Below are 27,225 nucleotides of genomic sequence, written 5' to 3'. Positions count from 1 at the left end.
ACTAACCTCTTTGAAGTACCGCTGTATGAATTTGTAAAGCTCTCTGAGGGCTACGGTTTCGTTGAACTCGCTTTCGTGTTTCTGTAATGAAAACAAACAGGCATCCAGTCACTGCTCGTCTTCATGCTGCCACTTTTGAAAGATTTTGCAGCGAAATGGACGTCACCTTTGACTCTTCGCGCAGGAACTCCTTGAATTCTGAGTCTGTGATCGGTGGCTGCTCTCTGATCTGTTTGTAGTAGGCCTTTACTTCCCGTTTGAACTTTGGAATGTCTTTGGCGTAGAGGAGCTTGTTGGTTGGTGCATGCTGGAACACAATGATATTAAATGTATAGTTTCTCAGCATTCATAGATGCAAAACTCTCTTTTGTCTTCATATTAGGGTTGATCAACCTCTGCCTACTGTCTCAACAAGGAAAGTAAAAGTAAATTAGGATCCATTGTCTTGCACGTTACCTTTCCTAGCTGGGTCTCACTGAGGGAGAAGGAGTCCATGAAGGCCTGAGCGATGACGGTGAGGCAGCTATCCAACTGTGGAGTCTTCTTCATATCGAAAACAAACTGGGGGTTCTTCAGGATGTTGACCCAGAAGCGCAGAGGCAAACTGCAAAGTGGCATGAAGACGCGTCATGAAGAACAAGTTGCGGTTTTAACTTCTGTACTAAATCTTTTCACCCTGCGTTGGATGATGCAACAATACCTGTTGGTCTTCCAGATGTGCAGGACGTCTGGGTCGGTGATCTTCATGTTGTCGGCCTGAGCGTCCAGGAAGTCAAAAAAGTATTTGATAGCATGCAGGGCTCTGCAGTTCGGCGTCCCCCAGATAGATTTGAACAGGTTCTCCACAAATGAATGCAATGCCACCTTAGAGAGAGAGAGAGAGAGAGAGAGAGAGAGAGAGAGAGAGAGAGAGAGAGAGAGAGAGAGAGAGAGAGAGAGAGAGAGAGATCATGTTCTGCCGTCCCTTATAGTTCAGAACAGGAGGAAGGAGATGGAACTAATGAAACACAAGTGTGAAGCAATGCAAAAAAAGTAACCAAAATAGCATGCTTCCTCTGCAACATTAACACTGCTGCAGTAGTAAAGATAAACATGTGAGACAGATTCTGGTGTCAGCTCCATTAGAGTTAGAGTGTGTGTGTTTCCTCTTGCCTTGGTGGAGAGCAGTTTCGTGAGGTGCACTTCCTTCAATTTTAACTTCTTCCTCTCTGGGTTTTTTCTTTGGTCCTCCTCTACATCAGGATCAATCTGCAGAAAATTGAATTAGTCGACTGCAAATTCCGTTATAATATTCCGCCATGTGCGCAAATATGTGCAGTGATTAAAATGAACCTCTGCAAACATAAAAACACAAATTGCCTCGTACCAAGTGGAAGTATTTTCCAGAGAAGTTCTCATCATCTAAAAGGAAAAGAGTAACAGAAACAGTGCAATCAATAGCAGAAATAATAAGCATCCTTAATCTTCCATCTAGCATTTGGTTTGGTTACAGAATTTGTTAAAGACACAATGAGTAGGATTATCCTAAAAACATTTATACAAAAAGAAACCCTCACAATCATCACTTCTCTTCTCTTAAAAGTAATTTAATTACCATTTAATTACCAATTACCGCATAATAAAAGTATTTAGTTATATGGGGAAGTAGCTTTTGCGTTTCTTTTAAATATCTGCTTCAATTCTCTTACTTATGCACACATAGCTATATCATTTTAGTTTTGCTGTTGTCCGGTTTGGGACAAGTTTGCACCAAGCTCCCCGTGGCCAAACCTTGGAATTACAACTTCCGGGTCCATCACGTGATGGTATTTTAGGTAAATCAACTTCCCAGTATGAACTCGTGAACAAGCCCCTATTTCAATTATTAGGTCTTAAAAATAAAACACACTAATTGCTGAATCCAGAGTTATTTCCCCTATGTCGTTCATGTGAATGAGCCCGAGGGAAGCCTCTATGGGCCCATAAATGCAGAAGATCGCCAAAAGATCTGGGAAATTGTATCACCATTTGTCGAGCCATTTTGGTTACATGCGGCACTGAACAACGTTACTTACATCTTTTCTCTCTTTAGTGATAGAAGTTATTAATACTTCTGACCAATAGAGCAGCAACGACTAGCGTTCCTACCTGTAAGCGGCACTTGTACTTGACTAGACAGTAAGGTTGAGTAGAAGAAGACGCAACATGATGCTATACGCTAACCTAGCTTTGCTGCCGCTATCTCTCTCTCTCTCTCTTTCTATATGTAGCCTACATATGTCACATCTAAATTATACATCTGAATTAGGAGGCTATTTCGACCAAACCATAGTTGGTGATTGTTGAGATAGTAGAAAAACATGGTTTTGATGAGTATTATTTTGTTTTTGTCGCGTTTAAATGAAGCGTGTTTTACTACGATTAGTGAGCTAAAATGACTGTTTCTGACAATGGAGTTTGGTGGCTTTGAGGACAGCATATTAATCATATGTTTTGTAAGTTAATAACTTATAGTAATTATCCAAATCCTTTTAATTACTAATTGTCCATTTAACCTTGCTGTTTTGAATGTGTTTATAATGTTTTGAGGAATAAAAAAAGAAAAGAAAAACACTTATTGTGAAAGGGTTAAAGTCCTAAGACAAAAACACGGAGTGCATGGTCTTTATGGTCTATTTTTTTACTTGCATAATTTACAAAATGAACAACCAAGATAATCCCCTCCTGACTCTATTTCCATAATTAGTGCAAAGGCATGAGAGTGGCATTGATCTTCACACCTAACCCTTGTTTAAAAAAAGTGAGTTATATTTCACAAAACTATTTAAAAGTGTTAAGTTAATAGTGTTTTCCTTCTCAGCTCTTACCCTTCAGACTTCCCTGCGGGCTCAGAGGAGGATGCGTTTTCTTAGAAAGCACTTTAATTGTTGTTCCATCAGGAACCTACAGGAGAACATACAGAAAGGTTTATAAATAAATGGTAAAAGGTGATAAAATGACTATGACAGCATGAGATGAGAGCAAACAATTGGGAGAAATGGCTATAAATAGGTATTGAAATAATAGGCGGGTGTTGCAAGTTAGATGTTCCTGCTATTCAGGAACTTAAGACAACATTTGCTCTATTCTACTTTAAGTAAAACATACTTTTCCCCTGTATTGGACATTACAAGGATTTCACCTGACAGCAACACCTATGTATTGTTTCCTGCTTGACTAAATGATGTGTAAGTCCAGGCCTCCAGGCTCTCATACAACTCATGAGTCCATCTTTCCCAGGCTCTGCTGGTACTCTGATAGACGATAGACATGTAGAGCACAAACAGACTCCATGATCCCATTATGAAGCCATTACGAACCCACTCTTCCTCCAGTGTGTTTCTTTTCTTTTACATAAAAATGCTCTCTTCTCCTGAGCTTTTAATGACAAAGAGAGATGGAGAAACTTCCCTTTCGGTGCACATTAAATTCTGTAGTCGGTTATGGGAAATGGCGAGTCTTAACAACAAATTAAGAAAACGAAAACACATTTTTGACTGAAGTCCCCGCACAACAGTTGCAAGAGTTCAGCAAAGAGGAAGCTTTATTTCTTTTAGTATAACATCTAACAGTCCACAAGGTCTATGATGGGCTTTTATGTGGGTGTTCGCTCTTTCACCTTTTTTGATGTTTTTCACCTTCTTGCTCGCTGCTCTTTTGGCTCTTCCAGAGTGTCAAAAGTATGTAGCCTTTTCCTGTTAAAGCTCTATGTTCAAAAAATATTAAGGGAGGTGTTTGCAATGAGGTTTTTTTTTTATTTACATTTTGAATCCAGTTTCTGTCAAATGTTTAATTGCAACCACCACAAGCATGCCTGTATGTATGCTCTGTTCCTGTGGGCGGAGACAGGAACAATAATACTCATTGATTCAGTTTCAGCTCGGCCTCCCTGCTTTCATTTTGACTGAGATGCAGCTTTTTTCAGTGAGGCGTCTTTACCACACAACACAAACAGAAACACTATTCCTATTTCTCACCTTGTAGTGCTTGAGTGTGTTAAGCATCGTCACCTCCCCGATAACTACAGAGCTCGCATCCACTTCCTCAAGAGGAAGAAACGATCCATCTTTTTCATACTCTGGGGGGAAAGAGATTTTTATATATATATATATATATATATATATATATATATATATATATAATATTTAATAAGTAATATTTTTCCTATTAGCTGTCGTGTTATTTATCAATCCAGATTGCTTTGGAACTAGCACTCCGCCCCAAAAATAAAATATCACTGCACCCATGGACGTGCTCACTCATTGGCAGGTGTGGTTTGGTCGAAAGAAAATAGTTCCTACTTGATACTGCTCACAAAAAGGTCCGTGAATTATGTTGGAAAGAAACATTGCTGTTGAGTTTTTCAAATGTATTTTCTTGACATTTTGAGTTCCATCTAGTTCTATTATATCTCTAGATCTATTAAGATCTCGGCAACTCACACCAAAACAATTTATATGTATAAATAGCACTACAAGTAAGAGGGAAAATATGTATTTTTGATTTTGGGATAAACTGTCCCTTTAAGACGTAAGACAGAAAACAGTTCGCAAATATATATAGTTAGATTTTTTTAAGAGGCTCAGTAATTTCTCTAAAACAGCTAATGTTACTCAAACAGGAGGAAATAGTACATTAGATGAGAAGCATTTTCAACCACAGTATACGTAGGGCTTCATGGTAATAAAATAAAATGTCACCCAGTGCAACAGTGTGGCTAACTGATGTTTTTTAAACAGTTTGGCACATAGGAATAAGATACATCACGTTTCTTCTACAGAGATAAGAGTTGTTAGTGGGATCAGTTCTTAGTTTGTATTTAAAAGGCACAGGATTTGACTCTCTTACTTACCGACATGGAAGTCCCTGACAAGGTTGTTGTAGGGGAAACCAAACTTGGCATTGAAAGTGGACAGGATTTTTTCTTTCACTTGCTCTATTGAGTCACAGCTGAGAGCGTTAACCTCCAGAGGCTCGCTCACCTCTCCTTCACTGCCCACTGCAAACAACACCTTCAGCTTCTGTAAGCAACAGACAGCAATATGGACAAAATTGACATGTCATTGCATTTGATAATTACCAGTAACAACTTCAGCCCAATCTTTATGAATAACCAAAACAACCCTCTCTGAATTTATGTGTCTTCATTCAATCATGAGCTACTATTCTGAGACGCATACTCAGCAGCGGTGGACAGATACCAAGTACATTTATTCAAGTACTTTCCTGCTACTTTATACTTCTACTCCACTGCAATTTAGAAGCAAATATTGTATTTTTTTACTCTATCTGAGCGTTACTTTAATATTCAGATTAATAATAAAAAATATAATCGACAAATAATTTGTCATGTATTATTACAGGTTAAGATAAAGGCTACCCAGCAGTATATAGTATAGCTACAGTATACAAATCCTTTACTAACTGCAACATTAAAGTGATGAACATACTGACACAGACACACAGTGACAGACACACTGACACAGACACACACTGACAGATACACACTGACGAAGACACACACTGACACAGACACACACTGACAGACACACACTGACACAGATACACACTGACACAGACACACACTGACACACACACTGCATCAACCATTATAATCCAATTACATGGAATCGTTGTGCAGAATGAGTGCTTTTATTTTCAGTACTTCGGTATATTTTGATGCAAATACTTTTTGTATTGTTAATTAAGTAAGATTTTGAATGCAAAGCTGTGGAATTACTAGTTTTAATTGAGTAAAAGATCGGAGAACTTTGTCCACCTGCTTGTGGAATCTATAGAAGAGTGCACACAGCTGCCTGCCTGTGCAGTATGATTACATTTGTACTTACCACTAAGATAGCCACTAATGCTAACCTGTTTTCTCATCATACAAACAGAACCTGAAGCGCTGTGTCTTCGAAACAACAGCTGTTTCATATTATATCATATAGGAAAAATATTAGAGCTCCCACAGATGTCATCCTTCATTAATTTTTTGGAAAGGATAACACAGCTGTGGGGATCTCCGAGGGAAGGTGTGGTTAATGAAAGGCTTTCACGGCGTTCATGTATCTTCAGAACTCATCTGATTTCCTTTCCTCAGTTTCGCGGGTAATACAAACACCATCTAATGGGTGGAAACGAGCGTTAAAGTGAGATGATGGTTAATTAGATTAGATAAAATGTTCGAGTCGAGTCACTGCAGCAGCAGAGGAAAGGAAATGTGCAAGTGTTCATTTAGAAGAGTGTACTGGGGATAATTCAACGGACATGTGTTCATGTGTTGACTACTGCAAATGTACATTTCATGTCCAAAACAGTAAACCTGAAAGACCCATTTTTGTCTTTTTCAGGGGGAGAGCGGGGGTCTTTAGAGGAAGATAAGCAGGTCAACAGGAGATGCCACATAGAAGTGGTGTACATCATCTGAAAGATGGGAACCTGAAGATTTGAGATGAAGCTCAGCAATGTGTGTCAAGTTTCTCTAGTCATAAATCATAAAATAATTGATGAAAATGATAAAAGATCCCACATTAAGACATTAGGCCCTTGAGGAACTCAAAACAAAAATGCATTCCAGTGATTTGGTGTCAACAACCTTCTTTCTGCAAGAATTGCATTTTTTGGTGATCGGATGGCGAGCACTTCTGTTCTGGAAACTGCTCATAAACCCCCTCATTGTCAATAATCCTGGGAAAGACATACATCCTCTGTATGTCCTCAGTCTTGTAAAGGTTGTAAAGTTTCACGACGCCGTGATTATCCTCGTGGTCACAACAGCTGATTTTATACAGTGAGGTCAGGTTTAAAAAAATGGTCTCACTACAACGCTACTATGGACGTGAATTCAAATGCATTGAATCCAAAAGATTCTCAGCAATTTATGCAATTCCAACACTGTTAATGGACCACAGCATGCAGAAATATTCAAATATGTTTTTTTTTTAGAATAGGTGAAAAAACCCCAATGTATACTGCATGCAAAGAACTGCATGATTTTTGCACGAAACCGCGTTAGCATTAGCATAAGCATAAAGTGCGCATGTCTGTAAAGGGGAGACTCGTGGGTATCCATAGAACCCATTTTCATTCAGATATCTTGAGGTGAGAGGTCAAGGAACCCCTGTGAATGTACCCATGGCAGTTCATGCCTGGCTATAAGTTATACTAACTTTAGAGCGTTATTTAGCCTCCTTTCGTCACAAGCTAGCATGATATTGTTGTAATGCATTCCCTATGCCGAGCTGCAGCCTCTTAAAGATAGTTAAATTGACGCCGACAATCCACCGGGTTTCAGAGGGTTCTTTGCAGGTAGCATGCATGTGGAAATGTCCCATAAATGTCTGTTTGTCAAATCACAAACACATGTAGCTAACTTACTCTCAAACATTTGATACATATAATATGATTGGCAGGGATTACTGTTGCAGTCAAGCTTGATCCTTAAAATATTTAGAGGCTAAAACCTTAAAACCCCAGAAAACTTGGTTTGAAATTTGAAGTATTTCTCTATAACTGACAAAATAAGCAACAATCAAAGTTAATATGTGGGGGAAAAAAGCATCCTTAGCTATTATTTATTTATATAATTTGTTTTTACCCAAATACAGAAGTCTCTCATGTGAATAAAACAAAACTGTTCTAGGAAGAAGGATATGTGAATTTACAGTAAGACACAGATTGAGAAAATGTGTTTTCAGGATCTTGTGTACATCATCCGTATGAATAAGGTCCACTGAATGCATTTTTTACCAACTTTACTATCAAACCCACAGAGTTACAAAGAGTTTGATTTAGAGTCACCGTTTTGTTCTAAATGGGGCCTTAAAGACACCTGCAAAGTGCAAAAATACCGTATATACGCCAACATCCATCTAATACAGGGGTAGGGAACCTTTTTCCTATCAAGGGCCATTTGTTTTTTACAACATTCTTCGAGGGCTGTACTAATTATTGAACTCATAACCTCTGCAATTTTTTTTAAGACACAGCCCATTCATTTCACCTTTCTTTTATGCTAAATGCAAAAAAGCAACTTTTTTATCCATGTATCTTTCTGTTTTATAAGAAATCCGCCGAAGAGCGTTAACTTTATCCAAACGCACTCGTCCTTTATGCTCGTGCAGTTCGGCATGTTTCGTGCTGTAATGACGGTCGAGATTATTTTTCATCACCGCAAGTAAGTCTGCACAAATTAGGCACACTGGCCTTTTACTTCCACAAAAAAATAAGCGCTCGTCTATTTCTCCTGGAAAGTGCGACATTCCACGTCCAGCTTTCTCTGTTTTACACTTGCCATGCTGCATTCACTGATGTCAATGACAGTCTCGTTTAAAATGGAAGTTTTTTGCCTGCATCTAGTGTCAGGAATTTATCTCTCTAGCTCTGTGGGGTCCGAAGGCAGCTTGTTCATACAGCATGTGGGTTAATTCATGCGTTTAATCTGAAAAATGCTGAAACGCTCCACTTCCTTGAATTAGATGTTTCTGTCAAGAGTTTGACTGTGCGGTGCTGCTTCCTTAAACAGCTTCTGTCAAAGTTTAGAATTGTATGTATTTTAAGGTTACTTCTCCTCAGAAGTAGTACAGTAATGTACATGAACGTATGCAATGTCTTCCCACTTCTAAAAACTGTCCAATTATAAAAGCTGGCTATTGGCTCCTACAATTTTGGGACATATGCAAATGAGCTGTATTGGTTGAGCAAGTATTAAGTAAAAAAACGTAGTATTCTACATATATTAATAGGCTGTTGATCAACCCGAGCCTCTCTTAATATTTAGTTTCCTGTCACCATAGTGGCAGCACATCCATAATTGATACAACCAAACATCTTTCACACTCATTTTCATTTTGGCAGCAAGCAGATATTTCCTACCAGTAGGATGAGCTATTTCTGTTTTTCAGTTTCACTTATGTTACCAAGTTCCTTAAAATTATGAAACTTGAAACAGAAGTCAGAAAAGATTATTAAGTCTAAAGGTGAATAAATGAAATGAAACAAAACCCCATTTATTTTACGCAATTGATATATATGATATATATATATATATTTTTTTTTTTTGCCATTCAACTTCTCTGTTGTGCAACGTCCAGGAAATGTGTTTTTTTAAGATCTGAAAACACGCAATAAATAAAAACCATGCCAAACTGTTTAAAGCTGCTTTGCATGTTCGAAAAGGGCTTTACAATACATGGATGTGGAAGTAGTTCAGTAGCAGTCTCTGTTCATTGACAAGCTGTTTTAATACTCTCATTGTTTTCTTGTTTTTTCTCTCATGTATTAAAAAAAATAACATGCTGGGTTGCTTCCTTCATTTAAACTGCAAACTGTCAGTGTCATCGGGGATGCAGCCCTTTGCAATTATGCACCAAAGCTATGGAACACTTTACCTGCAGACATTAGGGAGGCAAGCTCTCTCAATATTTAAAAAAGTAAACTAAAAACATATCTCTTTACTTTAGCCTTTTAATGGTGATATTTTAAACAATCTTTAATGCTGCTAATCTATGCAACTTTAAACACATTTAAATGCTTTCATTCTGTAATGTTCATTGTTACTATTTCCAATGCTATTTTATACTATTTTAATTCTGCTATTTAACATTGAATGTGTAAAGGTAAAAGAGTGTGTATTTTTGAAACACCTGAGATCAAATAGACTGTTTTACCACGGGAAAAGAGCAAGTTTCTCTAATAAATATGTTAATATATTAGAGAGGACTGGCTTTGCCCGATTGATTTCATAAAAGTTAACAAATCTAGGATTTGTTTATGAAACAGGCTTTAAACCTAGATTTTGCCAAAATAATCTGGACTCGCAGGGACGTCTGTGTTTTAACCGTAGAAAGGTAAAAAAGTCAATAAAGAAGTTGACGGAGACGACCAAGAATGGGTAGCAAAGGGAGTAAACCAGTTGAAAGGCCACAGGGGCCCATTGTTGATCTCATGCTTTCAAAATATGGCTCTGATAGTTTAAAACATTTACAAGAATGGTGTAATGTGGTTTTAAGTAAATGCTATTTCACACTCATTTACATCAACACTGTGATTAATGTACTGTAAATGCTCTTATTCTGTCTAACTTTGTACTAATTTCTATGTTTTTGCTGTGAAGCACTTTGGGCTGCAATTATTGTATGAAATGCACTTCAGTTACCACCAACTCTCTGAAGACGCTAATAATTTCACCGCAACTGCGTGTAGCTTATAGTGCTGAGGATGTACACAGGTAGCCTACAGAGGGGCTTTAAGCTAAATGCTAACATTAGCATGCTACCATGCTCACAATGACAATGTTTAGCAGGTATAATGTCTCTCCCTGGTCTTGGTCGGTACACATTAAGCATTAAGTAGGTGCAGCTATGTCGTCTAATTACCAAACAAAAAACAAAAAAAAAGAAGTAAGAATTGGGAAGTGTTAATGACTGCCTCCACATGTAAAAGCACAACTGACTGAACTTTGCGACGTACTAAAAGATACATACGCAAACGTACCACACAAAGTTTGGTAACTAGGATGTAAAAAAACACCACACAGGAAATGATCTCGTTTGGACCCAAGTAATCTGCTCAAATGTGCAAATGTATGTGTGAATGTGTATGTGTGTGTGTGTGTGTGTGTGTGTGTGTGTGTGTGTGTGTGTGTGTGTGTGTGTGTACCAGGGAGCTGAAGTCTTGAGCCTGCCACAGCAGCCAGTCCTCGCTGAGCGTGTACAGAGCTTTCTCTGTCACACAGTCCACAGGTCCTTTTGCGGTCTGCTGCGTGATAGCGCTCACCATCAGGAACAGATGCTGACCAACAGTTTCCTGCACAAAATCAGAACGAGGAAGTCAGTCGGTCAAACGAGGCACAGAAGTTGATTTTGTGTAAAGCTATCTTCGGTGTCAATCAGAGTGGGGAAATTTAGTTTGTGACATTTTTATTTTTGGTTCATTCTAATTGACACTGCCGGTAATAAATGGGGCAGGGCCAAATGCGGCCCCTTGCCAATTTTTGATCCGGCCCGCATATCAATTTAGGTTCTCAAACAATTTTGGCCCATCTAGTTGTAGTTGAAAAAGATGAACTTGCATCAAATAAAAAGATGTCAGGCATCTGGAGGCTGGAAATAGATCTATGTAGCTAAGTAGCATGCCAACGTTGATGCGTCATACGTCTGTGAAATAGGCTGCACCTTCAATTTAAATTTTGAGGGTTTTATGTGCAGACGATTGTGTGCCAGAAGGCTCGGTTGTATGGAACATGTAAAGTACATTATCAAAGATATTTTACTTTATTTTGTTTTATTAAATGTTCCACACAACCCATTGACTTATTTTTGTTTCACTAAATGCTTTGAAGGCTAAACTCATTTTTTAAAAACTTTTTGGGGGGCTTTATGTGGACCAAATTGTATGTGAGACGACTTTATATGAAGATATAAAGATATTACATTTTTTGGATTAAATAAAAGCATGTCAATAAACTTCTGCCCGTTGATGTGATTCTCATTTCCCAGTGTGGCGCTTGGTGAAATTGAGTTTGACACACCTAACACAGGAGGGTGTCAATACTAGGGCTGTCAAGCGCTTAAAATAATTAATCTAATTAATTACAAGCTTTGTGATTAATTAATCGCGATTAATCGCATATAACAATATTTGCTGTGAGAGCTCCGTGCAATGGGAGGGGGGGGCTGTCAGAGCTCCGAGCTTTCTGAGCTCCGTGCGACTGGCGCCGGGGACGGGTGCTGTCAGAGCTCCGTGCTCCGTGCTTTCTGAGCTCCGTGCCACGGGGGGACGGGCGCCGATGACGGGTGCTGTCAGAGCTCCGTGCTCCGTGCTGTCGGACCAAAAGTCCATAATAGCGAACTAGTTAGCTACGGCTACTTATTATCATTTTAATAACTTAGAATTGTATGCACCATATAAAGGTATGTGGATACATGACAAGACCACCCTACACATTATGTTATAATGTTATTATAGGCCCAGTTTAATATGCAACTGAATGTTATACGTAACTAGGGGGTAGGGGCTCCATGCTCCATCTCTCTTTCAGCTAAGGGGTCCTTGGTCTGAAAATCGTTGAAGGGCCCTTCCCTAACAAGATCTGAATAATCAAAGGTCAATCAAAGGACAAACACGCTGCAGTATGCTGCAACATATGTGAAGGTAAATCCTGGCTTTTACTCAGCAAAAAAGGTTTATCTAGCCACCGCTTTACAGAACAGCAAAGGCTATAAAGAGACGTAAGAGCAACTGACCCGGAGGAAGCCATATAGGCAGATGGACATCCAGTTGGTCAGCAGTTTTTCCACGGTAGACTCAGTGCGTCGTAGCAGGAGTTTGGGCTGAGCGTTGCTGTTCCGCTGCATCAGAGCCCAAAGCAGAGCCTCCATTACCTCCGTCAGGTACGACAAGTTGTTGTGGAGTGCTATGGTCAGTAATGACGCCAACGCACATCTGGAAGCGAATACATAATGGTGAGGAGACAAAAGTAGGACAGAACAGGATACAGGATGAGTTCAAACATAATATAATGCAGAGGAAGAGGAGAATATGATTGAATGGATGAACTGGTGCCAGATCTTTGGGTTTTGGACTGTTGATCGGACAAAACAACAAATTCTTGTACAGTAGACATTGACATGCAAAAAGACAGTAAGACCCGAAATAGAATAGAAAAGACTTACAACTGCATTTGACTATACTTCAAACATCTGTTGTTGAGGGTGTCACTTGACAAAAGAAAATCTTAGTCGAATAACACTAATATGATTTTGACGAGTAATTGATTTTCTTTTTTTCGACAGATCTGAATTTCTCCACAAAGAAAATTAAAAAGCAACACTTTATATCTTGTCTTTTACCAAAGGTGTAATGAAAGGTTTCTTGGAAATAAGTCATTCAACATGAAAAAAGCATTAAAATAAAAAGACTAATCGATTAAATAAATCTTGGGCGAGTCAGACCAAAATGACCAATCAGTTGACTAGTTAAATAAGTAAAACAGTAAAACACCACAAACTGACTTGTCTTTGATGGTGAAGCTCTTCTGTTCCTCCAGAGCGTTCACCATAGATGTGAGGAAGAGCTGGTCTTGGAGCAGCCTGGACAAGCCTTGGCAACAGTCGTCCAGATGAACCTTCACCACATCCTGATGATCAGGTCGGATACAACAATCACTGACATTGTTACAAAGTGGTACCGACATCAACAACAGCTGGTGTAAAATACCTTACCTGACCAATGTCTTTGATACACGATGTCATCAATGACTCACTCTGAAAAAAACAATAACATAAAAAAAACATTCAACATCTGGCAATGATTGTATTATATTTGATATTTCACAATTTACAGCATTTAGCTTTTGTGATTTGTTTTTACAGCTACGCTGTACCTCAGGAAAAAAGATTCTGGAGGCAAAGTGCTTGTAGTCCAGGAAAGGAATCGCTCCAACATTTTCCATCAGGTCAGTTTTCTCTGTCTGCAGATCCACAAAACCTGTGGAGGACAGTTAAGTGAGGTTGCTTGTGTGTGTTGAATGTCTGAATCTGGTATTACAGGAGAAAAATAGTACAAAAGACAATTTAGATTATACATATTTCTCTTTAGTGTCGCAAACGTCTGAAGCAAGCATCAGTTCGCTTCGTGTATAACATTTTCTTTTTAACATCAACCGTATTTGAAGTATGACATCAGGAAAAGGAACAAGTTCAGGGAATTTGCCACCAATAAAGAGGAACTGCATGTGTGTCGAGGCTGAGTTAATTCTAGAAAGTATAGTGAACTTTTTGATTAGGTTGAGCCATTTATCAAGTACGAGCATGCTAGCAGCTCTGAGACGCTAACACTTAGGCAAAGTTGTAAATGTTTAGCAGGTCTGATGTTTGACATGTTCACTATCTTAAATTTAGTGTGATAGCATGCTCATTAGCAATACAAAACAAAACACAGCTGAGGTTGATGGGATTATCATTAGTTTTGCAGGCATTTGGTCATAAACCAAAGTATTGGACAAGTAAAAATTTTGACCCAGATGATGGTGTAAAATGAAAAGTTAAAAGACTACTGTTATAGGTCGATTTACCTATAACATTGTAAAATATACACTTACATTATTTCACACACTCTACATTTTCCCCAATGCAACTCAACCAACAACAGTTCGGTTGGAGATTCGTGTGTGTTATGCTAGTTGTTAATGTAGCCTCGAGACTCAAGAGGTCTGGTAAAATAACTTCTTTCTAATTCCACACCCTCAGATTAATTCCATTTTCAAACTTGTTACAATGTAATACCAAGCCACCTGCTCCAAAGAAATAGAGGGCAGAATTTCACATATAGCACTTGGTCCATCTAAATTTTATTACTTTTTTTTTTAAAGCCTACAATTTCATCAAAGTGCTGAAGCTCAGAGAGTCGGTCAAAATAACATTATAAAATACATTTTTGAAGTTGAAATCGGCAGAGGTAAAAAGGCGATTAGGCTATGAATGAACTACTTTAAGAGATCATCAAAGTTATTTAATGACATCATGAGGGAAACATGAATGTTTAAAGTCTATAGATATTTCAGCCCGGAACAAAGTTGACTGACTGACATTGAACTGTACAGTTAATTTGTACAGCACCTATAAAAGGCCAAAAATGCATTAACAAATCACACTAAATTCAAAATAGCTGACTTCCTGTTGGTGCTTATTACAGCTTTGCCAAAATAGAGAAGGGCAGCTCTGTAGTGGCCTAACATGGCTACATGCACAACCTTCATACAAATCCTTGTTGAGCTCATAAGCAGATCTCTGTGTTGGTCTGTGCACGTCCGCCTTCGGGGTTGAGGCACATATATTTTGGCAAACGTGAGCGTTTACAGAGTAGAGAGGGGCCGAAGAGCAAGATCTGTCTTGTCCTCATTTAATTGAAAGAAATTATGAGCCTGTCTTCTTGACAGTTTTGTAATTGAGTTACATCTGCCTGACTTTGGGAATTGAGGGGGTAGGTAGGTAGATCTCAGTATCATCTGTGTAGCAGTGAAAAGAGACGTTATGAGTTTTGGATGACTCTTTCCAATGGAAGCATGTAAAGACAGAAAGAGAGGATGACCTATAACGTAACCCTGCAGAACTCCACATGAAATATTTGCCAATGAGGAGGATGAGCTACCGGTAGAAACAGTTAAATGTATAAGAGTGGAACCAATCAAGGAATGCCGACCGAACCACAAGCGATACAGGAGAATCGTGTGGTTCACAGTATCAGACGCTGCACTGAGATCTACAAGAACTAAGATAGAGCATTTACTAACTTCCTGTCTGACTTCCTGTTTACAGTAAGTAGCACTATGGCTCAGATCTGATTAATTCTCTAGGAGGAGTTCATTTGTACAGCACCTATAAAAGGCCAAAATGCATGAACAAATCACACTAAATTCAAAATAGCTGACTTCCTGTTGGTTTTAGAGCATTAAGCATAGAGATGTTTCTTAAGTCTACGTGTAATGCATGTACTGAGTCTTTTTGTCACACCCAAGCACGAGAATCAACTTTCATATAATTCTGAGCATCCCAAGCACCTAGTTTCGGTGTCCAAAGACATATAAGAATAATTATTATTATTTACAATAGGTCCTTGGTGCCCAACGTTATTAGAGCTCTGGCACTAATAATTCTGGTGTGGATGTGTGCTCAATACCCAATGTATGGGCCTACCTTACCATTATACTACAGCTATATTGTGAACATTTGTTACTGACCTTGTCTAATGTCATTCCTGATGTCAAGCTCCAGGTCTTCCATATGCTGGTTCATCTTAGAAGTGAGCTTCTTTTGTTGGTTTCGGTTGATGATCACCACCGCTGAAAGACAAAACCAAGCAAACAAAGAGAATTTACCATTTAACTAGAATTAACACATCATGGTTGTATACCAACCAGTCAAGTTGCAGTTTATATCCACGTCTGTCAAAAATGTCATTCTTTTGTCATTATATTCTATTAGAAATGTGTGCAATGTTATCATAATTAGCATAGAAGAATTCTTGAGTTATGACCAAACATGTGTTTTATTAAGGTCGCAGTGACCTTGACCTTTGACCACCAAAATGTAATCAGTTCACGCTTGAGTCCAAGTGGACGTGTGTGCCAAACTTTGAAGAAATTCCCTTAAGGGCAACCCTGAGGTATCGCGTTCACGAGAATGCGACGGACGGTCCTCCAGCACCGAGGCAGAAAAATAGTGGTAATGGTAGCAGGTCAAATCATTAAACTGTACTTTGTGTACTTACCAACAATAATGCAGGGTATCAGCAGAAGGATAAGTAGCATCAGGTACAGATGTAATAAAGACCTAGCGTTCAGTGTTACTGTCGTGTCTCCATACTTTATCTGAAAAATAACAAGTAACTATTGCATGAAAACCAATATACTTCTGATGACTTATTTGGTACAACATTGTACTGTTGTAACTATTATCACAACATTTCTGTAATTGCAGCTTGGTGTTGCGAGACTGAAAGATTTACCATTAACTGCTGAAATTTGGCGTTGGGTGTACTTTTAATGTGACAGACGAAAAAGTCGTTACTGGTTTCCATGGCATCCACTATACAGGGGTATTGTATACTTTCCTGAACACCCCACACCAACAACTCTGCTGGAGTCATCTCCAATTTATCTGCCTTTTTCTGAAATGACAACAGAAACACTGACATTTTATGTATTTGTGTCCTATATTTGTGCACGTTTAAAACATATGCATTACCTGTATAGTAACGCGCACATCGTCCCCTGTCATCGTGGATGAGAAGCTAGTGAACTCGGGGTCTGGATAGTAGGTTATTGTTTTGGAGCAGGTCAAGGTTTTATTGGCTACTTTCAGGAACACAGTGATGTCAGACATCTCTTTTTCAGCTGCAGGTGCATTGTAGCTAAAATTCTGCAGAGAATGGAAAATAATAATTCTGTATTATATTCTGTATAACATAACGTAATCTGTAACATGACATGGGGATGAAGGTGACATGGTGACTTAAGAAATGTAATGGGACATGTTGATTCTACGGCATAATACAATGAAACAATGAGACAATAGTTGGTAAAATAACAACATGACATGACATAAAAGAACATGCATGACGTGACATTTTATTGAACAAAGTAGGAATAATATATAACTTGCTTCACTTCATGTTTGTGCATGTGGCTATTATGTCACGTAACGTGCTTAATGTAGTGTTACGTGACATAATGCTAGAAGATCACATGTGATGAAAAGATATACTATGATTGGCCATATATTGTGACAATGAACTGTAATGCATATGATGTGATGTGACATAATTAATGTAAGACAAAAATACAACGGGACATACAATGGTGTATACAGACCCACCTTATAGAATGTGTTTACTCTGACTTCCTGCAGGTGGTCGTGGCTGTGTACAACCCTTTCCACAAACTGCAGGTGGGATCCTATGAGTGTGATATTCCTCTTCCCACTACATGACACAGAGCAGCAACCAATCAGAACAGAGGGCATTTATTTTTTTTATTTTTTTTCTTAACAAGGAGCCTGATATGATGGTAAAAACACACCTCATTTAGAAGTCTAAATCTCTCGTTTTGGCCCCTGGAAGTTTCAATGTTCGCTACACCCTACAATGATAGTAGTATTAGTATAGTAGTAGTAATAGTGTCACAGTCTTGATTTTTGTATATCCTGTTTTATTTTTGAAGTGTTCACTCCCCCTTATGTCATGTTTAGTTGTACTTCCTGTCTGTGTGTTTTCCCTCTGTGATTGTTGATTTGTTCCTCCTTGCCCTTGTGTTTTAGCTTCTCTCCCCAGCTGTGTCTCGTTCCCCTCGTTAGTGTCTGTGTGTATATATCCCTGTCTTTCCCAGTGTTCCTTGTCAGATCGTCATCTAAGTGTCACCCTTGCAGATGTCTCCTTGTGCTTCCTCGCGCTCCCCGTGTCATCCTGGTTTGTCTTTTCAGTTTACTGTTTACCTTTTGTATTTTTGTTATGTAAAGCTTTTTGGAATAAAGCCCTCTTTTTGTTAATCTGCCGTCTTGCATTTGAGTCCTCACCTTCTCGCTACCATGACAAATAGTATAATAAAAACTATAATGTAAATCTAAAAGAAGTGTAGTTATCATAGTGGCTGGGTGGTGAAATCATAATTGAGGAAAAAGCTACGTCCTTTTATATTTTAAATTTAAAAAAACAACTTATTTTTTAGCATAATAGTGTCAAATTAATTCCTATGGTCTTGGTATTATTAATATATTGCATGTGTATGCTGTAGCTATACGCACGTACATTGTTTTTGCACCTTAACAAGCAACACTGTTGAAAGACGTTTTAACCCAAAAGCAGAAGTGATACTTTCAGTTCCTGTAACTAAAAAAGGGAAGTGGTTTACTGGTAAAAGACATTACTTTTGGGAAGTGGCTGTCTCTCCCCGTGAGGTGACCCTCAGTCTGTAACTGTTCTTCACTTACTAACATTGTTTCTAGAATTAGTCTATTGAAGTTATTTACTGGAGAAGATCCCAAAATAACCTACTTATGTTTTCACTGACAGTGCAGACTAGAGCTTTTGTAATGCCATATAAATTGTCAAATAAATGATTATATTAAAAACATTAGGACCACATTTCCTATCAACCCGTGTTGCCTCATAATGCCTCTGCCCAAGTTGATTCCAGGGAGGGTCTTGTTTGATCATAATCAATATTGTAGTCATCTCAATAATGATTTAGGTTATGATTTATTGAGGCCACCGTGCTGCATGTGTTACTAAAAATACATTGTCCAAATGACCTAATAAATGCATAGTATATGAGAGTGATATGAGTAAAAAAAGGATATTAGGTTTTGTAGTAATTTAGCAAGAACTGTTTATGTGGTCACTTCTTTCTCACATTGAAAGATTGAACAAGAAAAGCCTGTTTGTGATGTGTTTTTGATTTGGAGTAACTGACACCAAAAGGGGAAATGAACCAGTCTATCTAGATTTATCAAAGTCTGTATGTTAGGGTTAGTGGAATATAAAAATACCTGATCCAGGTGATGCTTGGCGTAATATTTGTGCAGGATGGGGACGACATGTAGTCGATTGTAGTGTTGCCGTGGCAACTACCGTCTGGGAGGACCACACATACTTTGAACAAGCCTTTACTGTCGGCACTGGGAATGCGGAACGTCAGTTTCACACCAGTGTTGTTCCATACAGGAGATCTGATCAGAGCACACAGGAAGACGGAGAGAAACCAGTTAGTCTCACTGGATCAAGAGCCACTTTATTGTAAAGGGAACTGGTTTAGCATCATAAACAGTCAAATGCAGAAAAGCTGAAAATAACCAGAGCAAAATCTGCTCAGTTTAAAATCTCCAAGATGGTGTTTCATATACTTATATGCTTAAAGGTAAGCTATGCTAGAATAAAATAATAAAAAAAATTAACTAACATAAACAGAATGTGAAGAGGTTACAGCAGGTGTGTCAAACTCAATTTCACTCATGCGTGCGTGGCGTGGGGAGATTGCGTGCGCGGCGCGGTTTCTATTTATTTCTCTCCTCTCCTTTCTTCCGCTCTGTGTGTGTGTGTGTGTGTGTCAGCTGCGAAGCCCTGCCCTTCGCAAAACGGAGCAAAGGAGAGAATGTGAATGAGCAAAGTAGACAGTACAAACTGAAACGTGCACATAAATTAGATCAATAGCATCAGCGTTTATCCCAAAATAAAATATTTTATTTAATTATTATAAAATAGTACCTGTCAATGTGAATAAAAAATATATATACATTTATTCATTCGAGAAAGAAAAACACCTTGAATTTCAGGCAGGGCGCAGGGGAAACACTGTACTGGAATAGTTTAAATTCCTCAAATGTATGTCCATGCATCAGTGCTGACAAGCAAAAATGGGTATGGTTTTTACTTTAAAGGGAAATCCCACACATTTTAATTCTGAGGTTTTCTTAAAGCTAAAAACTGAGCAGCTGACAAATCAGCAGCTGCTCCATTGACAAAGAAAGGGTTTCTGATTTACTGTAATTACCAAACTAATCTGGATTTGCTAGCATGTGTGAACCACAACGTAAGCCTCATTTTAGTGGAAATACTTTAAAACCCTCAAAGAAAATCTGCTGATTATGTTCGTGGAGAACTATATTTGACAACAAAAATCCCATTTCTAGCTTTTAGGAAAGATTGGTGCACATATAGTAATGAATGAACCGTCAATACTGTCAAATTCTAGAACATGTCAATTTGGAAAATCAAATGTATTTATATATCTCAATATCACAAATGACACATTTGTCTCAGTGGGCTTTAGAGACTGTACAGCATACCACACCCTCTGTCCTCAGACCCTCACACTGCACAAGGAAAAACTCCCTAAAAAGAAACCCCACAATTTTTTTTTATAAAATGATAATTATAGAAATAACAATAAAAAATATTTAAACAAATAATAAAATAACAAAATATTGGGTTGCATTTCCCTGTAATAATTTTAAGCATAATCTTAGTTACTCGTAAACTGACTCACTCCTGTGGAGAGCAGTCCATGTCTGCCTGGATCCTCACTCTGGTCACATCACTAAGGTTATAACCCGACAACACCACATGGTTTCTGCCGTAGAAAGACACCTCATTGGGAGTGATGGAGGAGATCTCTGGTCTCTAACAGTAAAACACACACAAAAATAAATCAGTTTGAATGTATTGCCTCATTTTGGCATTTTAAGAGGTGAGCAAGAGGAAGAATATGTGTTCAGACTCACAGAAAAGTTAATCCCTGACTCCAGCTTTTGGCAAACACTGTCCTGGAAGTGAGGGGAATAAATTCAGCAGGTTTACATGACATTCACTGTAAAAGTACTATTAAGAGTTGAATCCTTTTATGGCTCAAAAACTGGTAAAACAGTAAGTCAGAAAACAGCTTGCTCTATTAAAAAAAAAAAAAAGACATGTTGGTTTGATTACCAGTTAATTCAGGCTGGGTTAGGCTAAGTGATAAGCAGTGTTTCTGGTGTCGTTGATGGTCTTCAATGATACAAACATCTCAAAATGAATGAAAGTGTAGTTGCATAGATGTTAAAAATGTAGCACTTGGAAACGCCTGTGTTAGAGTAAGACCAAAAACATGCATACTTACATTTCCCACCCCTTGATTTGCAAAGGAACAGCCACTTGTGCTCCAGCCACATCCAGTCTTGATACACTGCCGACACCTGTAGAGAAAACAGATGTTATCACCTGGTTGACTTCAATATGAATCATAATTACTTGACACAACACGAAGACTAATTGACGAATTGTTCTGCACTTAAAGAATTGTACCTATTTGAAGCTGATGTTCTTGCAAGATTCTTGCTGTTCGGAGTTGTATCCTCATGATTGTTTGCGTTTTGGACAAAAGCATCAGCTAAATGAACTGTAATGTAATGTTGTGTACTTACAGGACAGAAGTTGGCTCTCCCTTGATGTCAGAGCAGTTTGATAGCTTCAGTTCCTTGGACAAGTGTGTCGTCCCAAGTCTAAGCTTCAGTACAACACGCAGGCCTGTCGAGTGAATGTAACACAGTGAATGTCAGAGTCATGATCATATTTTCCACACACATTTGTAAGTGATGTAACAAAATATAACGTGAGACAGACACAGACTTGTCAACTTCTTCATCCTATAGGATGTCATTAATCGTAGTGTTTATTTCCCCGGATTAGTCCTGACCTTCAGCAGGAAGTATGCTATTTGAAAGGATGCAGGTGCATTCTGGAAACAGTGAACGAGGGCTTTCCCTGCTACAAAGCTCGCTGGAACTTGTGGAGAAATGACAGGCGAAGTTAGACAGCGCCTCCTCGCCCACAGTCAGGTGTGTCTGGATGCTAAGTGTGACCTGAGAAAGGAAGGATGTGTTGTGTTTAAAAGAGAAATAAGCTCACAGCTCATTAGAGTTTAAAGTTTGTTCATCGTAATATGTACCTGGCCAGTGCTGTTCTTTAAAACTTTGTAGGAAACCATTTCCTGTTGAAAATCATCAGCGATGGATAACCAGTCTGAACCTTGGCAGTCATCTTCAAATGTGCAACTAGGAAGAGAAAATTGTATTTTAATTAAGAGCATGTGTTTTTTTTTTTTAAAGGACTCAACTTCAGATGTTAGTTCCCTAACCTTGTAGAGCCGCACCAGACACAGTATGGATCCTGTGCAGACCAACAGTCCTGCACATTTAGATATGTGCCGCACTGCGACACAGGCACACGCTTGATCTAGAACGACACAAAAAACATATCAACTTTTTTTACACCATATGTACATATGACATTGTGGTATGAAAAAGTATTTTATTTACAGTGTTCGCCTTACACGTGATCGATGTACAATGCACCTACTTGGTTTTTGAATGGCACGTACACATGTTTATGATCCGCTTGATCCAGTTGCATCTTGGGAAATATTTTGCGGTCGACATCGGCCCTGTAGAGCACCCTGGGACAGGTGGTGTGATAGTTCTTGTCCACAGCAAGCTGACAACAGAAATGTGGCTTTGTTATGTTGTAATGAGCTGTTTTTTGCTTGCTGGACAAAAGACATTGTTGTAATATATTTATCATTTGTTTAATTTCTCTAAGACTAACGTCATATGTTAAGGATGTGTTGAAGTTGCATTTTTTATTTTAATTATTTAATTTAGTGTGAGTAATGGTATTATTTTGTAGCATGCAGCCAACCAGATATTATTGTTTGTTTGTCTTTTACTTTTATTTAATTTGGTAAAACTTATTCCACATGGTGTACATTTACGTAACATGGTCGTAACGTTTTCTCATCTGTTTATGTTTTGTTTTCACCGTGGATTTGGAGAAAATAAGCTACAAATAAACCAGAAGAAAGTACACTTGTGTCGAATGAATTACACGGCCTTTATCTCTTCCTACCCTCTCCAAGTGTCTGCATCTGGGCTCTGCTCCTGGTGAACTGTGGCAGGAAGTGGATCTTAGATGTTAAGAGGGAAATTATTGAGAGTGGGTATGTTGTGGCTTTCTACCAATAAGTTCAGTTAGAGTGGTTAGACCTGCTCCACACCGCCCTGACAGTGAACCTACATGTGCCACCACATGATGTGTGCATCAGATTTGATTTCATGATAAGAAGGGGCAGGCGTTGAAGATGAGGTGGATGACAAAAGCTGATGATAAATATATTCAAATAAACAAATAATGCTAAACAAACAGAATTTGGTCTTTTCCTACATGTGTTACATTTGCCAGTGAGACGATAGAAAATACATTCTTCTCTGTTAGGTCTGAGCCGCATAGTTGGGAGAAACACTTAGGGGGTTTTATGAAAACTTGTGAAAAACTTGTGAAAATAAACTCGGCATGAAAGAGCCCATTGTGTCTCGCAGAGGGTTACGGTGGAGTGTTACAAGATTTACGTTCAATTATTAGTGGACCTAATCCAAGTCTATTAGTGGACCTAATCCATGACAACCCAGAGTTGAGACCAGGACAAAGAGTTGCAGTCTTACACACTTCTCTGTGCTTCTTTCCGGGCAGTCACCCACTCAAATCTCCATAGTGACTGTCTGCCCCACGACCACTGAAACTAATCAAGTCTATGGTTAACAGAAGAGGAGTTATACATGAAAACCTAATTAAAATAAACACCACCGCTGCAAAAGTGCAACTAAATCGAAAAATTAAATGTGGGCTCTTAAACATCAGATCTTTATCAACGAAAGCTGGATTGGTAAATGATTTAATATCAGATAATAAGATTGATTTATTTTGTCTCACTGAAACCTGGCTGAGACATGAAGAATATGTCAGTCTAAATGAATCTACTCCACCTGGTCATATTAATACTCACATTCCTCGAGGTACTGGCCGAGGAGGTGGAGTTGCGGCCATATTTGACTCAAACCTCTTGATCAATCCTAAGCCTAAACTAAACTATAACTCTTTTGAAAGCCTTGTTCTTGCGCTCTCAAACCCAACATGGAAAACAATAAAGCCAGTTTTATTTGTTACTGTGTACCGCCCTCCTGGTCCGTATTCTGAATTTCTATCTGAATTCTCAGAATTTTTATCAAATTTAGTCCTTAAAACAGATAAAGTAATTATTGTAGGTGACTTTAATATTCATGTGGATGTTGATAGTGACAGCTTTAATAATGCATTTATCTCAATATTAGATTCAATTGGGTTCAGTCAAAATGTACATGAACCAACTCACTGTTTAAACCACACTCTGGACCTTGTTCTGGGATATGGTGTTGAAATTGAAAGTTTATCAGTGTGTCCACATAATCCTCTTTTATCGGACCATTTTTTAATAACTTTTGAAGTCCTGTTACTGGACTACAAGCCAGTAGGCAAAATATCCTACGCTCGATGTTTATCTGAAAGTGCTGTGACTAAATTTAAGGAAGTGATTCCATCAGCACTCAATTCAATACCAGGACTCAATATCAATATAATGGAGGACTCCAATGCTAACTTTAGTCCCTCACAAATTAATTATCTTGTTGATAGCGCTGCAGCCTCACTGCGAATAACACTCGACTCTGTCGCTCCTCTAAAGAAGAAGATCATAAAACAGAAAAAGAAAGCTCCATGGCTTAATTTACAAATCCGCAAACTAAAACAAAAGTCGAGAAATCTTGAAAGTAAATGGCGTTCCACTAAATTGGAAGAATCTCGGTTAGTCTGGTTAGATCATCTTAAAACGTATAAGAAGGCTCTCCGTAATGCCAGAGCAGCTTATTACTCTTCCTTAATAGAAGAAAATAAGAACAACCACAGGTTTCTTTTCAGCACTGTAGCCAGGCTGACAGAGAGCCACAGCTCCACAGAGCCTTCTATTCCTATATCTCTCAGTAGTGACGACTTCATGAGTTTCTTTAACGATAAAATTATAATTATTAGAGACAAAATTAATCTCCTCCTGACCTCAATTGGTAATGACTTCAACTGCCGGAATTTTAAAAACATCTGTAACTCCTGAAATATATCTAGACTGTTTTACTCCAATCAACCTTAACCAACTAACTTCAACAATCTCATCGTTTAAACCATCAACCTGTCTTTTAGACCCGATTCCAACTAAACTGTTTAAAGAAGTTTTACCCTTAATTAACACTTCGTTATTAAATATGATCAACCTGTCGTGCAGAGGGGCGAGGCTGCACAGCCACAACATGTACCGTATATTGGTCAGGATGCATCGATGCCTACGTGTCGGCTCTGTCGGCATGAAGCAGTTTATGGAAACTGATTGTTTGGGGTTTTATTATTGTCATTGTTGTTATTACCGACGTATTATTGTCACCCCATTGCCTTTGACCGCTTTTGGAATATTATAGGAGCAATATATATATAGGCCTTTATATGTAAATATATATTCTATGTTTATTTATGTATCATATATGTACTGCTGTCAGCCATATAGGGAGACACAGCCAGTCTGCAAGACTTGTTTTGATCCCAGAGCTCACGGTCTGCTGTTCCTATATGTGTGGAAGGAAATTAAGGAAGGAGACAGCATCAGCACAGGAATTTCCTAAATAAAGCCCCCCACCCATATGCATGCGTAGCAACTCTGTAAAAGGCTGGTGTAGTGGGACCCTAAAGATGCATGCAGCATCTGGAAAGGGAAAATTAAAATTAAATGTTTTAACCAATTGCGTCCATCAGCTGGTGGGATCACGTTGCCATGGCGACGTGTCACGGTGATAACCACCTCCAACAGTCGATATTAATTAGGCTGCAATAGCAAGCTAATAAGGAAATGTGGAAAAACATGGTTTGTGTGACTGATCCCCTAGTGGGGTATTCACATTTTCAAGACACAACAAAGATGTTAAAGCCTTTCTATGCAGTAGTACATGTTGGCAGCTCCCTGAGAAGTAACTTAAGTGGTCTGAAAATCTGCCACAGAGAATTGATTGATTCTGGCAGCCAGGCAGCACACTGGAGACACGACCAAACAGTTTATAAGAAGCTTTTTTTTGTAGATGTAAAATAAAGGATCTTTCTGGAATTATATTATCTTCCAGTAGTGGCCCCTTTGTGTAAACTGGTTATAAACTGCAGTAAATTCAGTCTTTACCTACTGACAATACCCCTGACTCCAGCATATGCCAATTGAGCCTACAATGAGAAAAATCTAAATTAGTGGGCCAGCTTTGCTTCACTCTATGTTCCCAAATCCTGTGATGCTTTGTATCAAAAGGATGAGAGAGGCAGAAGATTTAACATTGGTGGTTCCAAATTTCTCCAGATGGAGTGCTCTCTCTGTGCTGTTTTTGGAATTGGCTGTTAAATTTTGATTAATCGTTTTTTGTTTGGGCCCCCTATGTGTCGGCAAAGATGTATCCTTAACTGACACTTTTACTGGATCTCATCCTCACTTTGTGGCTTTTGTTGTTGTAGATTTATGATCACCACTGTTCCTGGGATATCATCAGTAATTTAGCATTCGTGCACTGTATTGTGTCAGATCACTGGAGTTAATTTGCTGGTCTTGTTAAGCCACATTTCTCATTGCCATTGCCTGCATCCTCAGAAAAGTAGATTTAACCTGTACAGCTGACTTCCTGTCAAGTCAGGTGTGAATGAAGACAATTATTTTGTGCATACACATCTTGCCGATGTTGCAGCTTTAAAGCTCAGAATTGCACAATGGTAAAAATGTACAGAGCCGGATAACGACTTTGCTTTCAGCTGTTTCATTCACCCTCAGGAACATTCCATGCCCACATTTTTAGGGAAAGAAAAATGCTAAGGTTCAGGTTTGATTCCCATGTGAAAAATGCATGTGCAGTGTTCTTAAAGCATGCATTCAATGGTACATAAAGCTTGTCTTGTCTTGACAGAAAAAAATCTTGCCCAAAGCATGTAGCATTAATATTTGTTACCTTAATGCCTGATCTTTGTAACAAAAATAACATGCCCATCTATTACTCTGAATAGAGCTTTCTAGAACTAGGCTTATGAATAGGACTATTTTCCTGAGTCAGCATTTGTACTACTACAACGTATCTTCATACGGTATGATAACGTATGATATCTTACAAAAAGTTATTTAGTCATTCTTTGTGCGTTTTGGGCACATGTCCAGTAACATGAGAAATCAGTGTGCATGTGCATGTGGTGCAGAAGGTGTTTCTATTATCTGGCTACGTACCACAATCCTTTAAAGTAGCT

At 38.5% G+C, this 27,225-nt stretch overlaps 1 protein-coding gene across 1 annotated transcript in view; it reads right to left on the bottom strand.

The window, feature by feature from the left end:
• The window catches only part of plxnc1 (plexin C1), a 32,846-nt gene that overhangs the window by 2,366 nt on the left and 3,255 nt on the right, over window positions 1–27,225 (bottom strand). Inside the window, exons 2-29 of the mRNA XM_029462104.1 lie at window positions 22,408–22,542; window positions 22,187–22,284; window positions 21,998–22,103; window positions 21,746–21,911; window positions 21,474–21,576; window positions 21,170–21,245; window positions 20,796–20,837; window positions 20,561–20,694; window positions 19,065–19,244; window positions 17,397–17,502; window positions 16,767–16,940; window positions 16,528–16,689; window positions 16,291–16,390; window positions 15,761–15,862; window positions 13,406–13,509; window positions 13,245–13,286; window positions 13,035–13,159; window positions 12,267–12,465; window positions 10,681–10,827; window positions 4,871–5,039; window positions 3,996–4,096; window positions 2,847–2,922; window positions 1,367–1,401; window positions 1,153–1,248; window positions 701–864; window positions 457–604; window positions 167–307; window positions 7–81 (exon numbers count right to left, since the gene is read on the bottom strand). Of these exons, the coding sequence (XP_029317964.1) occupies window positions 7–81; window positions 167–307; window positions 457–604; window positions 701–864; window positions 1,153–1,248; window positions 1,367–1,401; window positions 2,847–2,922; window positions 3,996–4,096; window positions 4,871–5,039; window positions 10,681–10,827; window positions 12,267–12,465; window positions 13,035–13,159; window positions 13,245–13,286; window positions 13,406–13,509; window positions 15,761–15,862; window positions 16,291–16,390; window positions 16,528–16,689; window positions 16,767–16,940; window positions 17,397–17,502; window positions 19,065–19,244; window positions 20,561–20,694; window positions 20,796–20,837; window positions 21,170–21,245; window positions 21,474–21,576; window positions 21,746–21,911; window positions 21,998–22,103; window positions 22,187–22,284; window positions 22,408–22,542 (3,306 nt within the window). The remainder of the gene's footprint in view (window positions 1–6; window positions 82–166; window positions 308–456; window positions 605–700; window positions 865–1,152; window positions 1,249–1,366; window positions 1,402–2,846; window positions 2,923–3,995; window positions 4,097–4,870; window positions 5,040–10,680; window positions 10,828–12,266; window positions 12,466–13,034; window positions 13,160–13,244; window positions 13,287–13,405; window positions 13,510–15,760; window positions 15,863–16,290; window positions 16,391–16,527; window positions 16,690–16,766; window positions 16,941–17,396; window positions 17,503–19,064; window positions 19,245–20,560; window positions 20,695–20,795; window positions 20,838–21,169; window positions 21,246–21,473; window positions 21,577–21,745; window positions 21,912–21,997; window positions 22,104–22,186; window positions 22,285–22,407; window positions 22,543–27,225) is intronic.

The sequence above is a fragment of the Cottoperca gobio genome, chromosome 23 (genome assembly GCF_900634415.1).
Source record: "Cottoperca gobio chromosome 23, fCotGob3.1, whole genome shotgun sequence".
In the NCBI taxonomy this organism is placed as follows: domain Eukaryota; kingdom Metazoa; phylum Chordata; class Actinopteri; order Perciformes; family Bovichtidae; genus Cottoperca; species Cottoperca gobio.
This window is presented reverse-complemented; position numbering and strand designations above follow the sequence as displayed.